At 39.4% G+C, this 21,659-nt stretch overlaps 1 protein-coding gene across 12 annotated transcripts in view; it reads right to left on the bottom strand.

The window, feature by feature from the left end:
* Positions 1 to 1,086: 1,086 nt before the first annotated feature.
* SUPT3H (SPT3 homolog, SAGA and STAGA complex component) overlaps positions 1,087 to 21,659 on the bottom strand; it is a 469,983-nt gene continuing 449,410 nt past the window's right edge. For 4 of the 12 annotated variants that reach the window (XM_081036769.1, XM_081036768.1, XM_081036764.1 and 1 more), the window contains one exon: positions 15,870 to 20,195. In XM_081036769.1, coding sequence (XP_080892895.1) covers positions 20,001 to 20,195 — 195 coding nt within the window. In that variant the 3' untranslated portion in view covers positions 15,870 to 20,000. Of the gene's footprint in view, positions 4,136 to 15,869; positions 20,196 to 21,659 lie in introns of those variants that run through there. The other 8 variants (XM_081036765.1, XM_081036774.1, XM_081036773.1 and 5 more) reach the window with 5 other exon arrangements.

Below are 21,659 nucleotides of genomic sequence, written 5' to 3'. Positions count from 1 at the left end.
AGTGTGTGAGACATGTCCTGTGCAGGGACATATGTGACCCTCTGCGCTGTGGGGGAGGGCGCAGTTCAGCACAAACCACATTCAAGATGAGTTTCATTTCCCTTCTGGTGTATCTCTCGAGCGTGCTGGCAAATGAGTGATTCTACTGTTTCTTGCTTCTCAGCGCCAGTGACATCACCACTTAATAAGTCAGGGAATCACAACCACATTTCAAAGAATCATTCAGTTTTCTCATTAAGATTCTATAGGAATTTTTTTTCCACAGCAACGGTCTTGCCAAAACAATGTTAAAAATAGACCTGGTAATACTTTTCACATTTGTAGGCAGTCATGAATGTTTAACAGTGTGTATGTCCAGCAGATGTACATAACTTTAGAATTAGGCACTGAATTTTACACAGTAATGTAGAGGACAGATATTTGCCAAAAAGGATTTTTTTTTTGAAATAAAAAATGAAGCAAAACACAAACCTTGGGCATGGTTTTCTGAGGGGAAGCAAAAACCTGTTAGCCACTTCATTTTCTGATAGAAAATGTTTGTTCAATGAATAGAATATTTGGGTGGGTGAGTGTGTGAAAAAAAGTTAAAAAGTGGTTAAATCTGGATATTTTGACTCCGCATATATGGTAAGTTCCCCAAATTCTGGCTCTAAGGATGGCATTGTTTCATCCTATGCTTGTCTGGGCCTGTACTGGCTGGGAAAAGGACACGGTCTGGGTTAAGCTGGGAAATGGTCAGAGTCAGAAGTCTCCCCACTGAGAAAATGAACCGAGTCCGATAGCCTGGAATTTTTCAGCAAGGTATGATAAGGCCTCCAGAGAATGAGACGCTACCTACAAAGAGGTAATGAAGTAAAGTATAATTATAATGATTACAAAACGTAAGTACCACACATTAGTAACTTTATTTGGGGAGTGTCCTTACTGAGTTCCAAATAAATCACTGGCTGCTAGACAAAGGGCAGAAAAAACTGGCCTAGGTGGCTTGTAAAGAATCTTTCCACAGTTGGTCCCCCCGTGGCATTTTGGAAGTATAGAAAATGTTCCTCTAGGCATTTGAAGGATGGAGACATAGATATTTCTGATTGTTGTTAGTAGTTGGAACTGATTGATAGATGATAAAGACTTGATGGCTTTATAAATACAGCTGTTAAATATAACCCTCCTGACTTTCTAATTAGCCTTGGCTGGAACTGTTTCATCATCGCGAGAAGTACACCTACACATGGAAGTTTTCTGGCTTTTGGGCAATCCTGTAGATGGACGTTAACCGTCTTCTTGCCCCAGGCCCTAAGAATTATTTTGACCAAAATGTAAATCAGGGATTTCATGTAGACACAGCTTAAATGAGTCATTAAGCATTTTATTGGTGCAAGTGGGCATATTTTTCCCTGGTAGACAAAATGACATAACAGTAATAAAAATGTAATATTCAAGTAATTGCTGTAATGTAATTATAGCTTGGTCATAAAGCAAGATTAGAGGTCTGGGATGGCTGTGTTGTGGGTGTGTATTTTAACGTCGGAATGTAATCTTCGAGGTGCCTGTGCCGTCTCCCAGGACCGCGGTGCAGCGCCTCACATCACCAGGTGGCCGCGAGCCCAGCTGAGCCAGCATTATGGAGGCATCTTGTTTACCCCATCTGCCCTCTCTGGACACACAACCATCACCGTCACTGAAAACAAGTGTTTCTGGTCTTCTGCACATAGCCAAAGGGGGAAAATAAAGAAGGCTGGATCCTCACTGGGGAAGGGGCCACATGGAGTTCAGGTGCCAACCCGCAACAGCCACCTCGTAGCCCACACGGCGCCCGGAGCTTTGCCCCCACCTGCCTCTGCTGTGCCGCGGGGGTTCTGGCTTCTGGAGGGGAGAACCACTTCCAGGTTGAATCGGAACCAAAAGTGCTGGATTAGGCATTTACCCAAAGCATCTTTTATCAAAGGCTTTGTCATCATTGGAGATAGTCTTTGAATTGGTATAAATGAATTTCTGTCCACGTTTCTTATTTCACGTCATGGCCTGAAGACAAACTCTAAGCAAAATTAGTGCTTAAACATTTGTGAACCAGAACGACAAAAAGTGCTTTAACATCTACAATGAATAATTGACAGAATATGAGGTTTTTTTCTGTTACTAGTTTTCCTTTGTAATTGATGTGACTTGTGGGGAATACAATTGGAGACTATGGAAATGTTCACTCCTTGTCAGTCTTTCTGTCCTGTTGATGATCTTTTAATACTATGATTCCATCTATATTTATTAGTTGTTATTCCATGGCAAAGAAGAGCTTTCACTTTCTCTTCTATTTACTTATTTATATTGTATTGACTCAAGGATATTTATCTTATTCTATGGGTGATGATAATCCTTTATTGTCACTATTTATTTGGATGATCAAATTGTCCCAGATTTGGCCACTTGGGAATCTCTTCAAGCTTCCATTTTTGATATGTCCTCATGGTTCTTTGTTCAATTCCTTATTTTGTTATGAATTAAGATGTTCCAGGCTCATTTTTCCAGGCATCTTTCCCTGCCCCAGTCCTGGATCAGCCGTTTCTCCAAGGAGCCTAAATACCAGTGGAGAATATTTAGGAACTATGATATGGGTACTAGGTATGAAAGAACATAACTTTTCAAATGTGTAAAATTTATTTCCAATGTGATTGGTCAGTTCTGGAAGAATTTAGGGTGTCTTATAAAGAGCTGGGCATATGCAGGGGAGAAGGATCCTGAAAGAGGTAGAAATTTAAGAGGAAATCAGCCCCCTCAGCCCCAATAATCCAGATATGTCACACAGTATGCCAACTGTAGCTGATATGATCCTTAGGCTTTTCTCCTTCTGAGCAAATACTGTTCTCTGAGCCTCTGATAGTTTTTGATGTCTGCTAACCCATGGCTCAATCACACATTAACAAGGTAGACTAGTCCACAAATTTAAATTCTTGCCAATAAAGATCCATGGTCTCTGAATGCCCTTTTTAAGGATATAAATCACACACCTACAAAGGCCCAAAATGCAGAAATGCAGAATTGAAAATGCACGAATACAGGTGGCCACCTGTGGTATGTTTGTGCCTCGTAATTCCTTCTTGCATGCCACTTTAGTCGACCACGTGCAAAGTCTCACTGTAAACTGTGATCTTGTTTTGCACCATGGTGACTGCTCAACTGAGGCTTCCGGGAAGGTGGGAGAACCGGCCACACTGAGCCAGAGGGTGGCAACAGTGGCCCGAGCAAGACGGGATGTACAGGATTTCTTCTTTTCCTTAACTCCTTTGAGGGAAGTCAAGAGAAAGCAAAGCTTGGGATTTGACTGACTCAGGAAAATTGTTGGCTTTTACTAGGCATCTGCACTCTTATTGCTTGAGAAATGTTATTTTTTCCCTCAACTTCTATCTCATTAATCTTGTGTTAAGAGTGGTCTAGCCCTGTCAGTTGGGCAGGCTGCTTCTGTTCCAATTAGCATATATTTCCATAAGTGTTGACTGGAGAAGGGGATGGAAGAGGCAGAATTTCTAAACTATTGACCTGGAGGGACTTGTACGAAGGTGTGTCTGACATGAGTGTAATACAACTGAAAAAGCTCTAGTACATGCTATAATAAGTTATGGTTGGCTCTGATGATTTATGCTAAGCAGAATAAACTATGATGGAAACATAAAAATATTTCTAAGCTTACACTTTAGTCACTCAATACACATAAAACTCAATTTTCTTCCTTAAAAAATCGGGATTTAGTTCACTGAGAATCTCTAGAGGAAATCAGGTTATTTACTATTTTTGTGTGCACCCATGTTATACATTTCAACTTGAAGCATTGAAAATGCTTTGATATTCTCAAATGAAAGGTACTGTGTGATGCCTCACTTAAATATAAACCTACTATTATATCATCTCTAGTACTACATTTAGTGATTAAGTGACCTTCTTTTCCACTGACAATTTGAAGGGGGAATGTCAGAACAAGGCTTCAACAGCCAAATGGTTTCATTGTTCGAGTATTGACAGGCTGGTTGCCTAACCAGAAAATGCAGAATTGAACCAAAGAAGCTTATTTTGAGAGCAGGTCTGTCACCATCTACAATATGTATGACCAGGAGGTAAACAGGAAGTCCTGAGTTGGCCTGGTTTACTCCTGCAGGCAGAGAGAGAAATAAAATCAGTGTTTACCAAATGGAAAAGCACAAAGTTGGTACAGAGAGAAATGCTATTTTCATGCTTCTAAAAAGGTATTACAAATAACAAAGTTTCAAACCTATAATTAAAAACTATTTTAAAAAAAGCTTTGATTAGGTTCTCTTCAAAAATAGACATGCTAGGCTGAAATAAATTTCTTAAAGGTCTGACTTCCACCCATGCTGGTTTCCCTAATCCATACCCTAAAAATGCCCATCTTAAATGAGACTTCAATTAGAAAAAGTATGCCTTAGAGTCATATAGCAGCAGTTCAATGCTCCCACTTAATAGACGTAGAATCCAAGCTCCCAAAGTTAAAGCAGTTTATCAAATGCCACCTAGCCTGTTGGGGCAGGGAGAATTTATGATCCAAGTTACTCATGAGGCAAAAGTTATAGACAGACTGAATTTCTTAGCGCCAGACCTAAGGACACAAACCTTGCAGCAAAGGGGCCAAATGAGCTGTTGGTGTCATTTTGACCAGAAGCCAAAAGACTTGTGCTATGGGTCCAAACTGAATAGACTCTCCCAGAAAGGACAAGACCCTTTCCTCTTTTGGTGTCAATTGCCTCAACTGAAAAATAAGTTGATTGCAGTTCTAATATTGTGAATCTGAGTAAAGAAAGGACTGAAAATGGTGATATGATCCAGGGAAATAAAGAATAAATGAATAGAAATGAAGAAAAATTATTTTGGGCAAGAGTAATTCATAATATTTAAACCTCGTAGGGTTGTGTGAGGTCAATTAAACTTTAATAACCCAGATTTCAGACCAACATCAACACTCAAACCAGGAATAGCCCAAGAGAAGAATGGGCAAAGTACAAGATTAGGCAATTCAAAAAAGAACATGTACACATGGCCAATAAACACATGAAAAATGTTCCAACTTCAATGGTATCCAAAAATGCAGATAAATGCCATGGTCAGACTTCCTTTCTTTAAACCGGAAAAAATAGAAAAGGGTAATGTTATCTAGTGTTGGTGAAGGCACAGAGAAACTGATTTTCAAACATTACTAATGAGAATGCAAACTGGGGGGGGGGGGGGGAGAAACCTGAATACAGAACCATTTGGATATGCGTCAAGTTTTTAAAATGAGGAATACTTTTGATGCAGCAATTGCAATTCTAGGAATTTACATTCAAGGAAGTAAACAGAGATTTCCACAATCGGTTTAGCAGATTACAAATAGGTACAAATTCTTTGCTGCTCTTCTTATCAAGAAGTAGAGTCTGTTTCCCTTATTATCTAACATCAGAGGTATTAAAAGTGGTTAGCCATATATCTCAGTATTTAAGTTACAGGATATCAAAGGGGGAGCATAACTCAGAGAAAAGAACAAACGTCACCCCCAAATGGGTAATATCATACTTTATATCCCCCCTTTTAAAAAATACCTTTTTATTTTAGAATAGTTTTACATTTATAGAAAAATTGTGAAGATAATATGAAGTTCTCATACACCCACACCTCGTTTCTCCTATTATTAATAATGTGTGTCAGTATGGTACATTTGTCACAATTAAGGAACCAATTTTGATATATTATTCACTAAAGTCTATCCTTCAATCAAATTTCCTTAGTTTTTACCTAATGTCCACCTTCTGTTCCAGAAACACACTGATTAGACTGAGGTGATGGGTTTTTTGTGAGGAAGACAACGAAAGTATTTATATACTTTTTGGAGGCTAGGGTTAGCATGCAGCATGCTAATCATAAGAAAAACATCAAACAAATCTCAGTTGAGGGACATTCTACAAGATACTTGACCAGTACTCCTCAAAACTGTCCAGGTCACCAAAAACAAGGGAAGTCTGAGAAACTGTCACAGCCAACAGGAGCCTAAGGAGACATGACATAAATGTAATGTGGTGTGCTCATTGTGATTAAGAACTTTCCTTTTCTTCAATTTCTTTTTCTCTCAAATCCTGACTACCTTGTCTTTTTTTCTGATGCCTCCAATAAAGGCCCCCCGCCAAAAGATGTCCACATCCAAGTCCCCAGAACCTGCGAATGTGTTACATAACAAAAGGGAATTAAAGTTGCAGGTGGAAGTAAGGTTGCTAATCAACTGACTTTAAAATAGGGAGATTATCCGAGATTATTCAGGTGGGCCTAATCTAATCATGTGAGCTCTGGAAAACAGGCAGGGAAATGGGTAAGAGAGATGTGACATGAGAAGAAGTTGACATTGCTGGCTATGAACATGGAGTAAGGGGGGCACTAGCCAAGGAATGTGGTGGCCTCTGAAATGACCCTTAGTTTATAGCCAGCAAGAAAATGGGACCTTGGTCCTACAGCGACAAGGCACTGACTATTCCTGACTATTTGAATGAGTAGGAAACTGGTTCTCTCCTACAACCTCCAGAAAAGAACACAGCCTACCAACACCTTGGTTTTAGTCCATGAGACCCATACCAGACTTCTGACCTACAGAAATGTAAGCTAATACATTTGTGTTGTTTACACTCCTAAATTTGTGGTAATTGGTTATGGTACTATAGAAAGCTATTGCACAATTGTTTTGTATTTTATCCAGCTTTTGACCTGTTCTCAGGTCAAGGCTTAGTCTCTCATAACTTGATGTATCAGTCAGAGTTCAGTCACAGAGTCAGATCCACTGTACTTTGTGGGATAAAGATTTTATTACAGGAATCAGATCTTACATACCCTGTTTCCCCGGAAATAAGACCTAGTTGGACAATGAGTTCTAATGTATCTTATGGAGCAAAAATTAATGTAAGACCCGGTCTTATATTACATTATATTATATTAATTTTTGCTCCAAAAGACACATTAGAGCTGACTGTCCAGCTAGGTCTTATTTTCGGGGAAACACGGTAGTTATGGAAGGAGCTGGGGAAGTGAAAGCCTAGGAAGAAAGTTGGAGAATCAGAAAAAGTCACCAACCCATCAATCTGAGAAGCAAAGCACCACCACCTGCTAAAAGTGGCTGCACAGGAAGGTCTGTAGGAAGCCATGCTTCGGTATAACTACTACGTCGGGGCGGTGGGCGGGGGGCTTGGGGGACGCCGGCAAGTGTCTAGTAGTGAGTTTGGAGCCACTCATGGTAAACAGGGTCTTCTGGCAGGAAGAATGTAGAGTAGAAGAAAGTGAGGACAGGTTAGAACCGCCAGCACTTTTGTGTCTGTCTGTAACTCCATCCAGCCACAATTAATTAATAACTGCTTCACTTCCACCTTCCAAATCTTGCATACATTTCTCTTTTGCCCAACCATACAGGGAAGAGGATTATGGAAAAGTAGCTTCAGTTTCACCAAGCTGACATAGTACCAACCACCACAGTCTACGGTTTGTCAATTTGGCACCCATACATACCTTTTTAAACCATATTTAAAAATCCTCCAAATAGCAAAATTCGTATTTCTTAATCCCTTCCCCTTTTCACCCACCCTGAAACCCCCTCCCATCTGGCAATCATCAAAATGTTCTCTGTATCTATCTATGAGTTTGAGTTTTGTTTATTTTGTTCTTTAGATTCCACATATAAGTGAAATCACACTGCATCTGTTTTTCTCTGTCTAATACTCCACTCAGCACAGTACCCTCCAGGTCCATCCATGGTGCTGCAGATGGTGAGAACCCCTTCCCTTCCCTGGCCGAGCAATATTCCATTGTATATATGTACTGCCTCCTCTTTATCCATTCATCCACTGACAGACACCCAGGCTGCCTCCACATCTTGGCCTTTGTAAACAATGCTGCAATGAACATATGGATGTACATGTCCCCTTGAAGTAGCATTTTGGGTTTGTTTGGATAAATACCCAGAAGTGGGATTAATGGGTCCTTCTTTGTTGCTGGTTATATAGCCTTTGTTTTACAGTCTATTTTGTCTGGTGTAAGTATTGCTTTTTAATTTTTTTTCATTTCCATTTTCATGAAATAACTTTTCCCATCCCTTTACTTTCAGTCCGTGTGTGTCTTTCAATCTGAAGTGAGTTTCCTGTAGGCAGCATATGTAAGGGTCTTGTTTTCTTATCCATTCAGCCTCCCTTTGTCCTTTGACTGGAACATTAAATCTATTTACATTGAAAGTTATTGTTGATAGATGTGTAGTTATTTCCATTTTATTATTCACATTTTTGAATCCCTCCACCCCCTTTAAAGAAGTCCCTGTAATATTCCTTGTAATACTGCTATGGTGGTGATGAACTTCTTTAGCTTTTTTTTTTGTCTGGGAAGCTCTTTATCTGTCCTTTGATTTTAAGTGACAGTCTTGCCAGGTAGAGTACCCTTGGTTGTAGGTCCTTGGTTTTCATCACTTAAAATATTTTGTGCCAATCCCTCCTGGCCTGCAAAGATTCTGTTGACAAATCAGCTGACAATCTCATGGGAGCTGCCTTGTAAGTAACTAGTTCCCTTTCTCTTGCTGTTTTTAGAATTCTCTCTGTCTATAACCTTGGCCATTTTAATTATAATGTGTCTAGGTGTGGACCTGTTTGGGTTCATCTTATTTGGGAGTCTCTGCGCTTCCTGGGCTTGTAGTATGTCTATTTCCTTTGCCAGGTTAGGAAAGTTTTCAGTCATTATTTCTTCAAACAGGTTCTAAATTCCTTGTTTTCTCTCTTCTCCTTCTGGTCACCCTATGATGTGAATGTTCTTACCCCAGAGATCTCTTCAACTATCCTCATTTTAAACAATTCTGTTTTCTTTCTGCTGTTGTGACTGGGTGTGTTTTGTCACCCTGTCTTCCAAACTGTTGATTGGATCCTCTGCTTCATCTAGCCTGCTGGTGAGTCCTTCCAGTGCATTCTTCATTTCAGTTATTGTATTCTTCACTTCTGGCAGATTCTTTTTTATGGTTTCTATGTCCACTTTTATGCCTGTGATCTCTTTGTGGAAGTTCTTAATTCCTGGAGCATCCTTATAACCATTGTTTTGAACTCTGTATCTGGTAGGTTGCTTGCCTCCATTTTGTTTAGTTTTTTTTCCCTGGAGTTCTCTTCTGTTCTTTCATTTGGGACGTATTTCTTTGTTTCCTCACTTTGGCTTCCTCTCTGTGTTTGTTTCTATGTATTGAATAGATCTACTATATCTCCCAGTCTTGGCCTGGTGGCCTAATGTAGTAGGTACCCTGTGGAGCCCAGTGGCACAGTCTTCCTGGTCGCCTACACTAGGTGCTCCAGGAGTGTCCCTTGTGTGGGTTGTGTGTGTCCTCCAGTTATAGTTGAGCCTTGATTGTTACTGGCATGTCAGTGGGTGGGATTGACCCTCAGGTTGACTGGCTGTGGGGTTTGGTCACATCCACAGCTTATGGGCTGCTGTGCAGGAGGCTTACCCCACTGAGTAGGATTTGCCCCAGTGGGATCTGGTGCTTGTTGAGAATGCTCTTTGTGCTGTTTGTGGGGCTAATTGGGTAGTTGCTCTGCTGTGATCTGAAGCTAACCTCCAAGTATGTTGGTTCTGGGGCCTCTTGGGAGGGGCTCTGGTGCAGGTCCAGGTCAGCCACTGCCTGTGACTGGCTGAGGACTACTTGGTAGGACCTACAAAGCGATCCACGGTTGGTTGCTGCCTGTGCTGCCTGGTGGCACATGAAAGGCCACGCTGCAAACCAAGGACAGCTGCTACCCGTACTGGGCCTGGGGTAGCTCTGCAAAGAGCTAGAACTCCCGGAGGCCTGCTGCTACCTGCTGGCTCTTGTAAGGCTCAGACACCGATAAAGCCTCGTGAGGTACATGAGTTGGGAGACAGGGGGTCTCAGGGAGTCACCAGGGTGGGAAGAGTTGTGTTCACCATCAGGCTAATGTAGATTCTGATTTGGTGCCAGTAACCACTCAGCAAATATCTCAGAGTACACCAAGGCCAGTGGCTGCCTGCCTGAAGCCTGCAGACTCCTGAGAGTTGTCCAAAAAAGAGTGCAATGTAGGTGGGCCTAGCTACTAGCTAGAAATTGTCTCCGGGTTGGCTGAGTTGGATGGGGTGGGGTCCCAGGAAGTCACTAAGATGAAATGAGCACAGCTCACCAGAGCAATTCAGATTCAGCTCTGGCCATGGGAATGGGGGGAGGGATCACAGGAAAGATGGGGCCTGCCTGCTGGCTGCACAGAACGAGGACCCCACACAGGAAAAATGTCAACTATTCCTCCAATCCTTGCCCTGAAGCCACACAACTCAGTCTCTCCCCATATGTTTCTGATGCTTTTTCCCTCTGCTGGAGCCCAGGGTGAGTGCCTGTGAGCAAGTGAATCTATGTGAGGGCCCTTTAACAGGACATCTGGATTTCCCACAGCCTTCTGTCCCATCCGGATGGTCGGAATCCCCACTATTTTTCACAGCTAGATGTGGGGGCTCCTCCTCATGGCACTGGTACTCTGGGCTGAGGAGCCTGGTGTGGGGCCAGGGTCCCTCGCTCCTCCGGGGGGAGCCTTTGCAGCTGAGTTATCCCTTCCGATTCTCAACTGCCACATGCTGGTGTGGAGCCGGCCCGTTCTGCATCTCCACTCCTCCTATGAACCTTGACGTGGCTTCTTTTTTATGTTCTTAGTTATAAAACTTCTGTCCACCTAACTTCAGATGGTTCTCCAGGTTGACTGTTCTATAATTTAGTTGTAATTTTAATGTGTTCGTGGGATGAGACAAGCACTGGATTTATCTACGCTGCCATCTTGGCTCTCATGGCCGTTTCTAATGAAATTAAATATTCATTTACCCTATGGCCCAATAATCCCACCCTTAGGTATTTACCCAATACTAATGAACACATACATTCACACAAAGCTCTGTCCATCCATGTTGACAGCAGTTTTATGCTTAATATCCAGAAATTAGAAACAATCAAAGAGTCCATTCAATAGTGAATGGATAAACAAATTGTGGTACATCCATACAACCCAGCAATAAAGGGGAACTACTGATACCTACAATAACATGGACGCATTTCAAAAGCATTATGCTAAGTGAAAGAGGTCAGACAAAAAAACCCATCCAAACTTGAAATCCAAATTCATATAGAATGATTCCATTTTATGCTATTCTGGACAAGGTATGGAAACAGAATCAGATCAGTGTTTGCCTGGAGTTAGTGATGCCATTACGGGGGCAGGGGGAAATCAATGACAAAGGAACATGAGAGAACTTTTTGGTGTTCATGTATTTTAATTGTGGTGGTTGCACAAGTGTTTATTTGTGAAAAAAATCATTGAATTGTACTGTATATCTAAAAGGGGGTTATTATTGTATATAAACTATACTGTATTAAACTGATTTCTAAGAAAAAGAAATATATACTATGTGCCCTATGTAAAAAACACTACTGCAATACACTAAGTTGTAAATAAATGCACTAAAAATAGGAACCTGGAGTTGTGGTAAAAATATGAGTAAGTAGTGAAATAGATATATCAAAATATTTCACATATTATTAATGAAAGCCTCACTAAACCATAACTAACGCTTGTGGTGGCCAAATTTCTGATTCTGTTGAAGATGCATTGTGATTTAGGAAGTACTAAAATGTAAAAATGTTTAAACAAAGAGTTACGTTGAACACAGTTGACATTTAGAGGAATTTGGAAGGTAAGAGGAAACTTATAGTTGAGGAACGGAGTAAAACAATAAGCCAGAAGAGAAGTAAGAAGAAACAGTTAAAGGCTGGAGAAGAACCAGGGAGTACAGTAACATGGCTAAAGTGTTGCAAAAATTTGTCATTCATCAATCAGTCATTCATTTATTAAACTAGTGACTGAATATGTACTACCATGTTTCCCTGAAAATAAGACCTAACTGGACCATCAGCTCTAATGCATCTTTTGGAGCAAAAATTAATATAAGACCTGGTATTATATTATTATATTATATTAATTATATTATATTATACCCGGTCTTATTTTAATATAAGTCTTATTTTATACCTGTTTCTCAACTATACCCGGTCTTATATTAAGTTTTTTTGCTCCAAAAGATGCATTAGAGCTGATGGTCTGTCTAGGTCTTATTTTTGGGGACCAAAAAAAAAAAAAAAAACAGCAGGGAAGGGGAATATTGTGTGCTAGGGCAGAGGTCGGGCTTTCAATATTTAAAAGGGTGGTTAGAGAAGCCCTTATTGAGAAAGTGATATTTGAGGAAGGACATGAAGAAGGTGAGGAAGCCATGGGAATAGCTATTTAAAGGTGGGTGCTTTTAAACAGTCGTCATGGTGTGTACTCAACTAACACCATCTACTTTGGTGAGACCCATTTAGCTTCCATAATAATAATATAAAAAGATATTATTTAATGTGATAACTGGTTATGACAGCTTATAAAAATGATTTACAGAATAAATATAATCTTCATTTCAACTGAACCAGAAACATTTGAAATCCAACTGAAAGAAAACCACACACCTCAATTTATTTTTAACTACTACTAACCTTCCTTTTCTCTCTAACCTGCCTCTCTTTCAATTTTCATTATACACGATTCTGGAAAAGCTGAATGGCAGTTTCATATTAATAAATTTTTGAGTATTATTAGTTGGGAAAGGAGTTTAGAAAAAGAAGGAGGAAATAGCCTATCCATATGAAAACAATAATCACATAATATTTATTGTCTGGGATTGAAATGTTTCAAATATGCAAAGCAATAAAACGTCAGGAAAAGCAAAACTTCCTAATGTTAAAAAGATCATAAATTTCCCCCCAAATAAGATGTATGAAAAAAGTTCAGGTGATATGTTAGGTCGAAGGAAAAAAAATACCCTTAAAACTAAGTTAGAACAGCCCCAAAACGTTGGAAGGAACAATCTACTCACCAGTGAAGAACTGAGACAAGTTACCGTAAAGCACAGAAAGGTATAGGTACCTTTTTTCAGCTTGAGAATCGCTTTTTAACAAACATATTCACTGATCATGCATTCCATAATTTGTACTTTTACTACCTTTTTGAATGAAAAAAATATAATGTCAAAAAATTAATGAATTTATATTATATCAATCACAATGGCATATATATGTATATATATATATATATATATATATATATATATATATATTCACATTTATATATGTATTTAAAACAGTGGCACCTGTATAGGCAAAACATGTTTATTTCATCTACAGATAATGTAAGTGGCCTCATGAGCCCCTTTCAAGAATTCCAGTTTCCCACAGGTCCCTGACTCACAGTTTGGGAACTATAGACTCCACATTGATTGCTTAGCTTTCATAAGTGCTAAAAAAACAAAAAAATGTTTTGTTTTTTTTTAAATGAATGAATGAAGGAGTAGAGATAGACATTTTCATTGCAAGCTACCATTGGGTGACAAACTGTTGCTTCTAGGTCACAAAATCTCATTATTTTCAGTGTAAATAGATGATCATATTTGCTTTAAGTTCAGGGGACATGTTATTTCCATTACCTTTAAGGAAATTTCACCCTGAAATGGCTCATTGTCTTTCCAGTAAACTAGTGGGAGAACTAGTAGGTTTTCAAAGATGGTACTATATACAAAAATAGTGAGTGAGTCTATAATTCTTTTTTCAAGTTTGTCAAGATTCAGGTGGGACACAGAGGTCTTTAGCAGTACAAATGACACAGAGGTTACCTCTCTTTTTGAGGTAACAAGACTAAAGTCTGTCACACTGACCCTGCAAACAAGACTGAAGTCACAACGACCAACTCATAAAGGCCACAAGAAACCTGGTCCCTGAGACTCTATTTGTCTTTAAGAAAAAGGCCGTGATTATCGGAAATTCGGCAGATTTGCAGCCAAAGCAAAACAAGCATCAGTAAGAGAGAAACAGAGATTTAACGACAAACAGGATTCTGTGCTTCTGTTGAAATGAGTATTTTTTTCTATCAACCAACTAACAAATGTTTATTGAACACCTACTATGTGCATATGGTGATTACAAAGATGTATACATTCAAGATTTGCCCTCAAGAAATTCTTAATTTAGTGAAGGCTGCAAGGCACATGGAGAGAAGATTAGGACACTAAATGGGAAAGATAGAGACATAAAAAGTTCAGAGGAAGCAGAAGGTACTATGCACTGAGGCCGGCAGGACGGTTTATAGGAAAGAGTTAGGGAAGAGGCCGCCATGAAAACCTAGGAAAGAAGGGGCAGACTAATTTTTCATGCTGTTAACAGAACACATGACACTACGTATTATAGGGGACAGGAACCCTGGTGGCTTTGCATATCTCCAATAGACCACATAGGCAAGGTTCCACCACCGTCGGCAATCACCCCAGGGAAGTAGAGACAGCCAGTCCTGGGATGAGTTTCCAAGGTAGTTTCTCTCGTCTCTCTGGTTTTACTGTGGCCTGGGACCGCCCACCTCTATCTCCTGGGGATGGATGCAAACTGAAAAGCTGCTTGGCTGGAGTCTGGAGTTGGAGCCTTACATGACACAGTGACCCACCACTCACATCTTCTGTCATTTGGCCCCTACGATTTGGTATCTTCCTGTGGGGATAGGAAGATGGAAAGTTGGTACCGTGCCAATCTTGCTCATGCTGCTGTATAAGAGATAAACTACCCAAACCCATTTGGACTCATTGTTTCTTCACAGTCAAACCTATGGAAAATGGCAGGGCAACCCACGAGGTGCAGCAGTCACAGCTACTTAGGGACTTCTTGACGGGCACACACAAGTGAGGAGGGAGTGATGAGAAGTGGCCCGTGTACTGGTAGGCGAACTGATTTCCCCTAAGTAAAGTGGCTGGAAGAAATTAATTGACACTATTCAGTAAAGAAAGCTGCAGGTATGCAGTACCATTGGACGGGGCACTGGCTAGTTGGAATCTTAAAGGACATACATCAGAAAGTGACATATCCTGAGGCAGAACAGACCTAGGGAGGAATTAAAAACTACTGATGAGAAAAAAAATCATCATTTCTAATTCAAATTGTGCTCAGCAACTTTCATTCCACTTTCTTCTTTTCCGCTGTCCACCACTCCCCGCAAGCACACACACAAACAACCCGGGCTTGGAGAAACAATGACTGTATCATAATTAATGAGCAAACACTAAAGGGGGCATTTGTACAAAGTTTCAAGGGACAGACTGCCATATGTAATTCTGTATCTGCCACTGCAAACACATGTCAACAAGATGGGGATTACTTTATAACACGAGAGAAGTATGTTGCATGGAAAGCATAAAATAGTAGCCTATGTAATTAGAGCCTTCTGGAGAAACCCTGTAAACCCGGTCTTCACAAAGGAGATGCTTTGTACTCATGGATCTTTGAGGAAGTTTTCCTCATAATTTGTATAGGGATTCCTGGCATGTGCATTGATCATATGTATTTATCTTAAAGTTTAAGACATTATAGAGGACTTGGCATCATTCTATATAATTATGTTCTATCATACATTATATGATGTTCTATTATATACACAATACTTGGCCTGAGAGAAGGAATGTTAAGTTCCAGTGAAATTTTCTCGTAATCCAGTTTTTTGGTACTGAGAAGCGCTTCTAGGTTCAGGGCAGCAAGCCTTGAGCACACTCCACACGCGGTGTTACAGTGGGTAGGGCGTGAACTCCGGGGTCTGAGTGCTGGCTCCACCTTGGGGACCTACGCAGAAGGCACGGAGCCTTCTGTCCCTCAGTTTCCTCCCTCCTGCTTAAGGCCAACAGGGAGAGTAACTGCATATCTTGTAGTGGGGTTGTGAGAATTTAATGAGGCAACCCACACAGAATGCTTAGCACACAGGGTGGCACAGGGTGTACTCTATTATGTCAGATTTATTATTAAAATGCTGAGAAAATCCATCACCATTTTTAATAGCAAGTAAAGTGGTGCCTGGTATAAGTAAAATCATATAAGTAATAATCTTGATTTTTTTTCCTGATCTTTTTCTATTTTTATTTTCCTTTGGAAAAAAATGAGAATAGTGACTATTGGGTGGTGATGAGCAAAAAAGGGAACATGAATATACAGAATGACAGTGGTTTCCAACAATGAAATACTGTCTGAGGGTTTCTCGTGACTTTGTAGGAATTGATTGTTTTAAAATATGCTTCAATTGCCAAAATTCCCATGACTTATGACAGCTTGAATATTTGATATTTTGTCCCAGAAAACAAATCCAAGTCTCTTTCTTTCTTTTTCAAACTGCTATGGTATCACTATCCTACTCACAACATTAAAGACTTGCTTTAAGAGATATGACTTTTTAATATTTGACTTTTTAAAGGCATCTGGCCCTTATTTAACCATCACATTTACATCCAATTCCTGCAGGCATGGTTTTGTTGTTTAAGCTTGGCTTGATGCCCTCTGCAGAAAGCTTTTGCTTTAATGAACTAAAACAGCTCGAGTCCCCCTACCCCCTGTAACAGTAGAATAAGAGCACACAGTTTTAGCTTGGCTTTCAAATAAGAAGATAAAAATAAGAAAATAAATTGCTGAACAATCAGCTTTATGTGGGGGCCACTGCTATGACATATTCAACTTGATGCCCTTATATGATTTGCAGAAGTGTTTATGTACTATGAAATGTTCGGCCAGAGCATACAGGAAACTGTAAAATATTTTATGAGATGTATACATGGTTGATGGTAAAATTTTAAATGCAACCTGGGAAGGTTCTATCTAAATTCCAGGAGGGCAGATGAGGGAATACTTTCTCTGTAGTGATTCAGTTTTATACAGGGGTTATATGAACCGGAAAGAAATATCTGATTTGGGAACTCCATAAAATCTTTTTCATAAAATGAAACTTTATAATTTCTAGACAAGTAAACTTGTTTTCTGTCAGACCAAGAATCACCAGTTATATTTATTTGTCTTCTACATGGTAAAAGCATTGAACATGGATTGTTTATGATTTTATAGAAACAAAGAACAAACAGTAATAAATGAAGAATTCTTCCCAGATATAAGAATTATATACACCATTTAAAAAATATTTGTGCTGCTGATGTTTTTTAAATAAAACTCTTGGTTCTAAAACTGGAACATTATTTTTGAATCTCAATTATTGCAACACGTGAAGGCAGGAAGGTTAAAGCCCCAGCCTTACAATGGCATGTTCAGAAAGTCGCATTTCCAAATTTAGGCGAAGGGAGAAATACTTCTCTTTCTTTTATCCTCAAACCAATGAGGCAGTATCAATTTCCCATAAGAGAGGCTATTTGTTTACTGATTTGTTGGTTTCAGTTCTTTTCAAATTTGATCTCCAAAACACGAGGCTACAAAAGTAGAAACTATTTTGTGTGTTCACATTTGCTTTCGAGCTGAGCCTGAGTTTTTGTTTGTTTTATAGCACTTACCTCATAAAAGTCACTGTGAGGATAAATGGAATCCCAGAAGTTAAGATTCATGCCACAAAGTAGGTACTCAAAGGATGCTAATCCTCCTCTTTCCTGCTTACAGACCTCTTTTTAAAAATGGATGTGTAATTGACATATAACAGATTACTTAATTAATACCACAGTCTCTTTGAAGAAAATTTTACTGCAACAGTTATGTGTCCATAATTAGTATCATTTAAAAAAATAAATTTAGATTACTGTCTAAGATAAACATGCCATAAAACCCCGACATGTCTTGGTAATGTCTTCTGTAAATCCAGTGTGGTGGAGGGTACTACTGGACTGAGAAGTAGGGGCCGTGATGTGGCCTCTGGTCTGTCACTGACATTATGGAGTGATCTTGGGAAAGTCAGTTTCCCTCTGTAGGCCATGTTTTTCATCTGCAAAATGAGTGGTTGTGTTCAATGATCTTTAAGACTACCTTCTGTTCTAACATTTTATGATTCTATATAATATTTTAATCTTTAGAGAGAAATTTAGGGAAGTCACGTTTTCTGAAACTTTCCTTTTATAAATCTTTTTTTCTGTTCTACATTTATTGCTTAAGAAAATTTTATTTCACTTCTAATTCAGTGTTGTGAAAAGAGTCAGAGAAAGAACTTAACAGTAGAAAAGAAAAAATGAATTAAAAATATTAACACTGAGCAATTATGGGGACATCTAGGCTGGTTCGGGACGGACATTAATGACCTTGTTTTATTCTAAATTCAGCTCACTGGCTTATGATGAAAAGTGAAAGGTTATTATATGAACTTACTGGGCAAAACCAGATTTTATAAATAATTACCTGTCAGACTGTTCAAGATAGACAAACACACGCTAGACCAACAAAAACACAGACCTGTCATATTTCTGAGAGAAATGTACGTTGAGTCTTCCTTCTCTGGGACTATACGGAGATCAGGTAGAATAAAATGAAGAGAAAAAAACCTAAATCCTGTATTTTCTGCCTTGCGCATACTTTAAAATGTAAAATGTGGGAGAGAAGGAATTTTGATGTGAAAAATTAGCCCCTGAAAATTTTATACATCAATAAGCCTGGCAGATCGAAACCAAATACAATAAATGCTGTCGTTTTAAAAGTTAGGATGTTTACTGCAAGCTTATAATTTTCTATGATTAGGGACGCCAAGAAAAATAAGAATGATGATAAAAAGAAAAGTTTAATCATACATTTCAGCAAGCACAGATGGAACATCAAAACCCTTTGGCAATTTTTTGATATTATATATCTGCGTTTTTTGTTCCTGACATAGAGATTTTTTCCAGAAGGACTAACACAGAGCAGGTAAGTGATAGCTAACAAATGTGAATAACATGGCGCAATCATATTAACTGAACTTCACAATGATTTGGTCACAAGATGAAAATCTTTCATGCTTCTCACTTCTGTTTTCATTAATTCTTTACAAGGGCTGATTCAGTGTGTGTAAAAACCATGATAAAAGTAAAATTACACAAAACGTCTCCAGAATTAAAGAAATTTTTTTTTTTTTTTTGCAATTCAAGTTTAATCAGGAACTGTACAGTTACATCTGCTATATTTTTCCTAAGAGTTCACGTTCCTCATGCCAGAAGGGTAGCTCAGTTGCTACCAGCAAGAAGTTACTCAGCCTACATTTCCAGTCTAGGTGTGGGAGTGCTTTGAAGGGAGAAGGCAAATCACTGGGCTCCCCTTCCTCTACTGACTCTGATTACTTTGCTTCTAAATGGGTCCGGCACATGTGTGAGCAACGGGCCTGGGGAATGGAGGCACAGGGAAAGGAGAGAAATGAAGATGGATCCATGTGAGGAAAAACACACATGACAGGCAGACACGCAGGATGTCGGGAAGAAGGCATGAAAATGACATATAGACTAGCTATACTGGGGGTGCCAAAAAATGTATATACGTTTTAAGAAAGGAAAACTGTATTAAAATTGTAACAATATATACCAATAACAAAAGATGAATACAAGTCGTGTTTGACGTCTGCAATGACAAGAGGTGCTCAAAGTGGTTCCCATCAGCGTCCAGACACTTCTGATGATGGCGAACTACTGCTTGAGCAACGGTGACTAAAGTGTTCACGCGCATACATTTTCTTGGCACCCCCAGTGTACATGGGGTGAAGGAAAGGTGGGAACAGACAGTTCATCAGGTCAATTAGGTCTCTGAGGAGTGTGACTTTATAAAATGGATACTTGTCTTCATTTTATGTAGACAGTCAACAAATGTCGGAAAGTTGGTGGGATAGTGCAAGAGGAAAACTGACTGTCCTTTTAATTTTGTTTCCTTTGTCCCAAACTTGGATTACAAAATGCATCATGTAAAACATAGACTAAACACTGGGGGGGAAAAAAAAAGAAAAGAAAAAGACACTGCTTTTAAGATATGTGAACTGAGGGCAGTAAATCCACTCTAAATTAAAATTTCAAAATTGTGTGATCTGCATTCTTGTCCACCTACACAGTATCCCAAACATCCTGCCATTAATTAGCTAAACGGCCCATCTAGTAAACAAGACTGAGCGTGAGGGGGCTGGAAAAGAGCTGGAGTCAGCCTGCTCCTAGTCACAACAAACCAGCCCACTCCTGAGGATATAGAGAAGGTAAACTTGTGTTTTATTGTGTCCAGAGAGGGGAAGAGACATCACCTTACTGGAACATCGCCTCCTTTCCTGTTGTTGCAGTTCCCAACCTATCAGCAGGCCAGAAAGGCCATCCCATTCCGGCGGTAGGCACTCTGTCAAAGAAAAAGAAATCTGCAATGAATTATCACATCAAGTCAAACCAGGAAAGGAGGCAAAAAAGCAAGCAGAGCTCTCTTCCTGTTTGGTAGACTCTGCTAGTTACAGTCTAACAGAGTGCTTAATATGCCTTTCTGGTGGCCAAGCTGTAGCAACCACTTTGTCTATTCAAGTCAGTGTGGTTAGCAAGTGGTTAGTGATTCTATTTTGGGGGAGTAGGAGATATGCAAACTAAGACATCCCATTTTGTTAATTGATTGGGCTTCGTTAGGCCAAAGACATGTTGTGTTGAATCTGTTTGTCCTTTATAAACATGTGTTCTCTATTGGACATACTCAGGAATCACTTCTAAGTATCTTAATAGTCTATAAATTACCGACTCATTATAGCCTTCCCGGGCTTAATTTATAGTCTCAGTGAAAAGGTACGGGAGCAGACACTAAGAAGAGGCCTTTTCTCCCCCCTGAAATATGGTGGTCTCCAAGGAGTTCTGTACATTACAGACATTACAGAAAACTCGAATCTTACATAATTTTATCTACAGACATGCACATACATAGGTACATATGGATATTCATGACGGGATAAAATATTCCCATAAAAGAAAATGGGAAAATGGATACTAATTACAATTATATAATACATTCCAGTAAAGAGAGAAAGACTGCATGATTTTTCATTCCAAGAGATATATTCTACATTTCAGAGCGGGCAGACCTGAGCTATACTGGGCCTCTGTGACTTGTCCTGAGTCACATAATGAGACACAGAGTGAAGCAGAAATAAAATCTAGGACTTAGGAACAAGATTACCCTTTCCCCCACCATATTTTTCATTATTTAAACTAGGAACAGTTACATTCAGAGAATTCATAACCCTCAATTAGATGGAGTTTTTCTACAGTCTGTTTTCAGAAAAATGGGAAAAAAAATGACAAAATCTTGTATCAGGGACTTTGTTTTCCTTTAAGCTTATAACTCTGGGGCTCTTTTGGAGTCTATCTACTTTCAGTTCAGTAAGTTTACCTCTATCAGCTTACATGATAGAAAATATAGAATAAGCTTTTAAGATAATGCTATGGATGCAGTATAGTGTTTAATTCTAAAAAGAATGATTAAAACCCATTTTTAATTACACTGAAAATAAAAAAGTGAACCCCAAGCTTTTTAGAAAGACTTTTACCCACATGAGGTGAAACACAAACGGTTGGTTGGATAACTTTCCGTTAATCATAAAATTCAATCAACTTCAAAACCATCCCTTGAAATATCCTGCTTACACAGGATTTACTATGGTTGTCAGGCTTTGGAGCCCTGGCTGAAATTTCATCAGTGGGTTATGCTGCTACGCAGCTCACTCTGGATCAGCATATCAAAGATGAGAGAACAGGGGCACATTCCAAGTTTCATTCCTCAGGGCTCTCTCTGTGAGCTTGTTCCCGACATCAGGCTTTTTGTGCCACAGGACACTTCTGGATTG

The sequence above is a fragment of the Rhinolophus hipposideros genome, assembly GCF_964194185.1.
Source record: "Rhinolophus hipposideros genome assembly, chromosome: 3".
NCBI lineage: Eukaryota > Metazoa > Chordata > Mammalia > Chiroptera > Rhinolophidae > Rhinolophus > Rhinolophus hipposideros.
The sequence above is the reverse complement of the archived record's forward strand: the minus strand, read 5'-3'. Positions and strand labels throughout refer to the sequence as shown.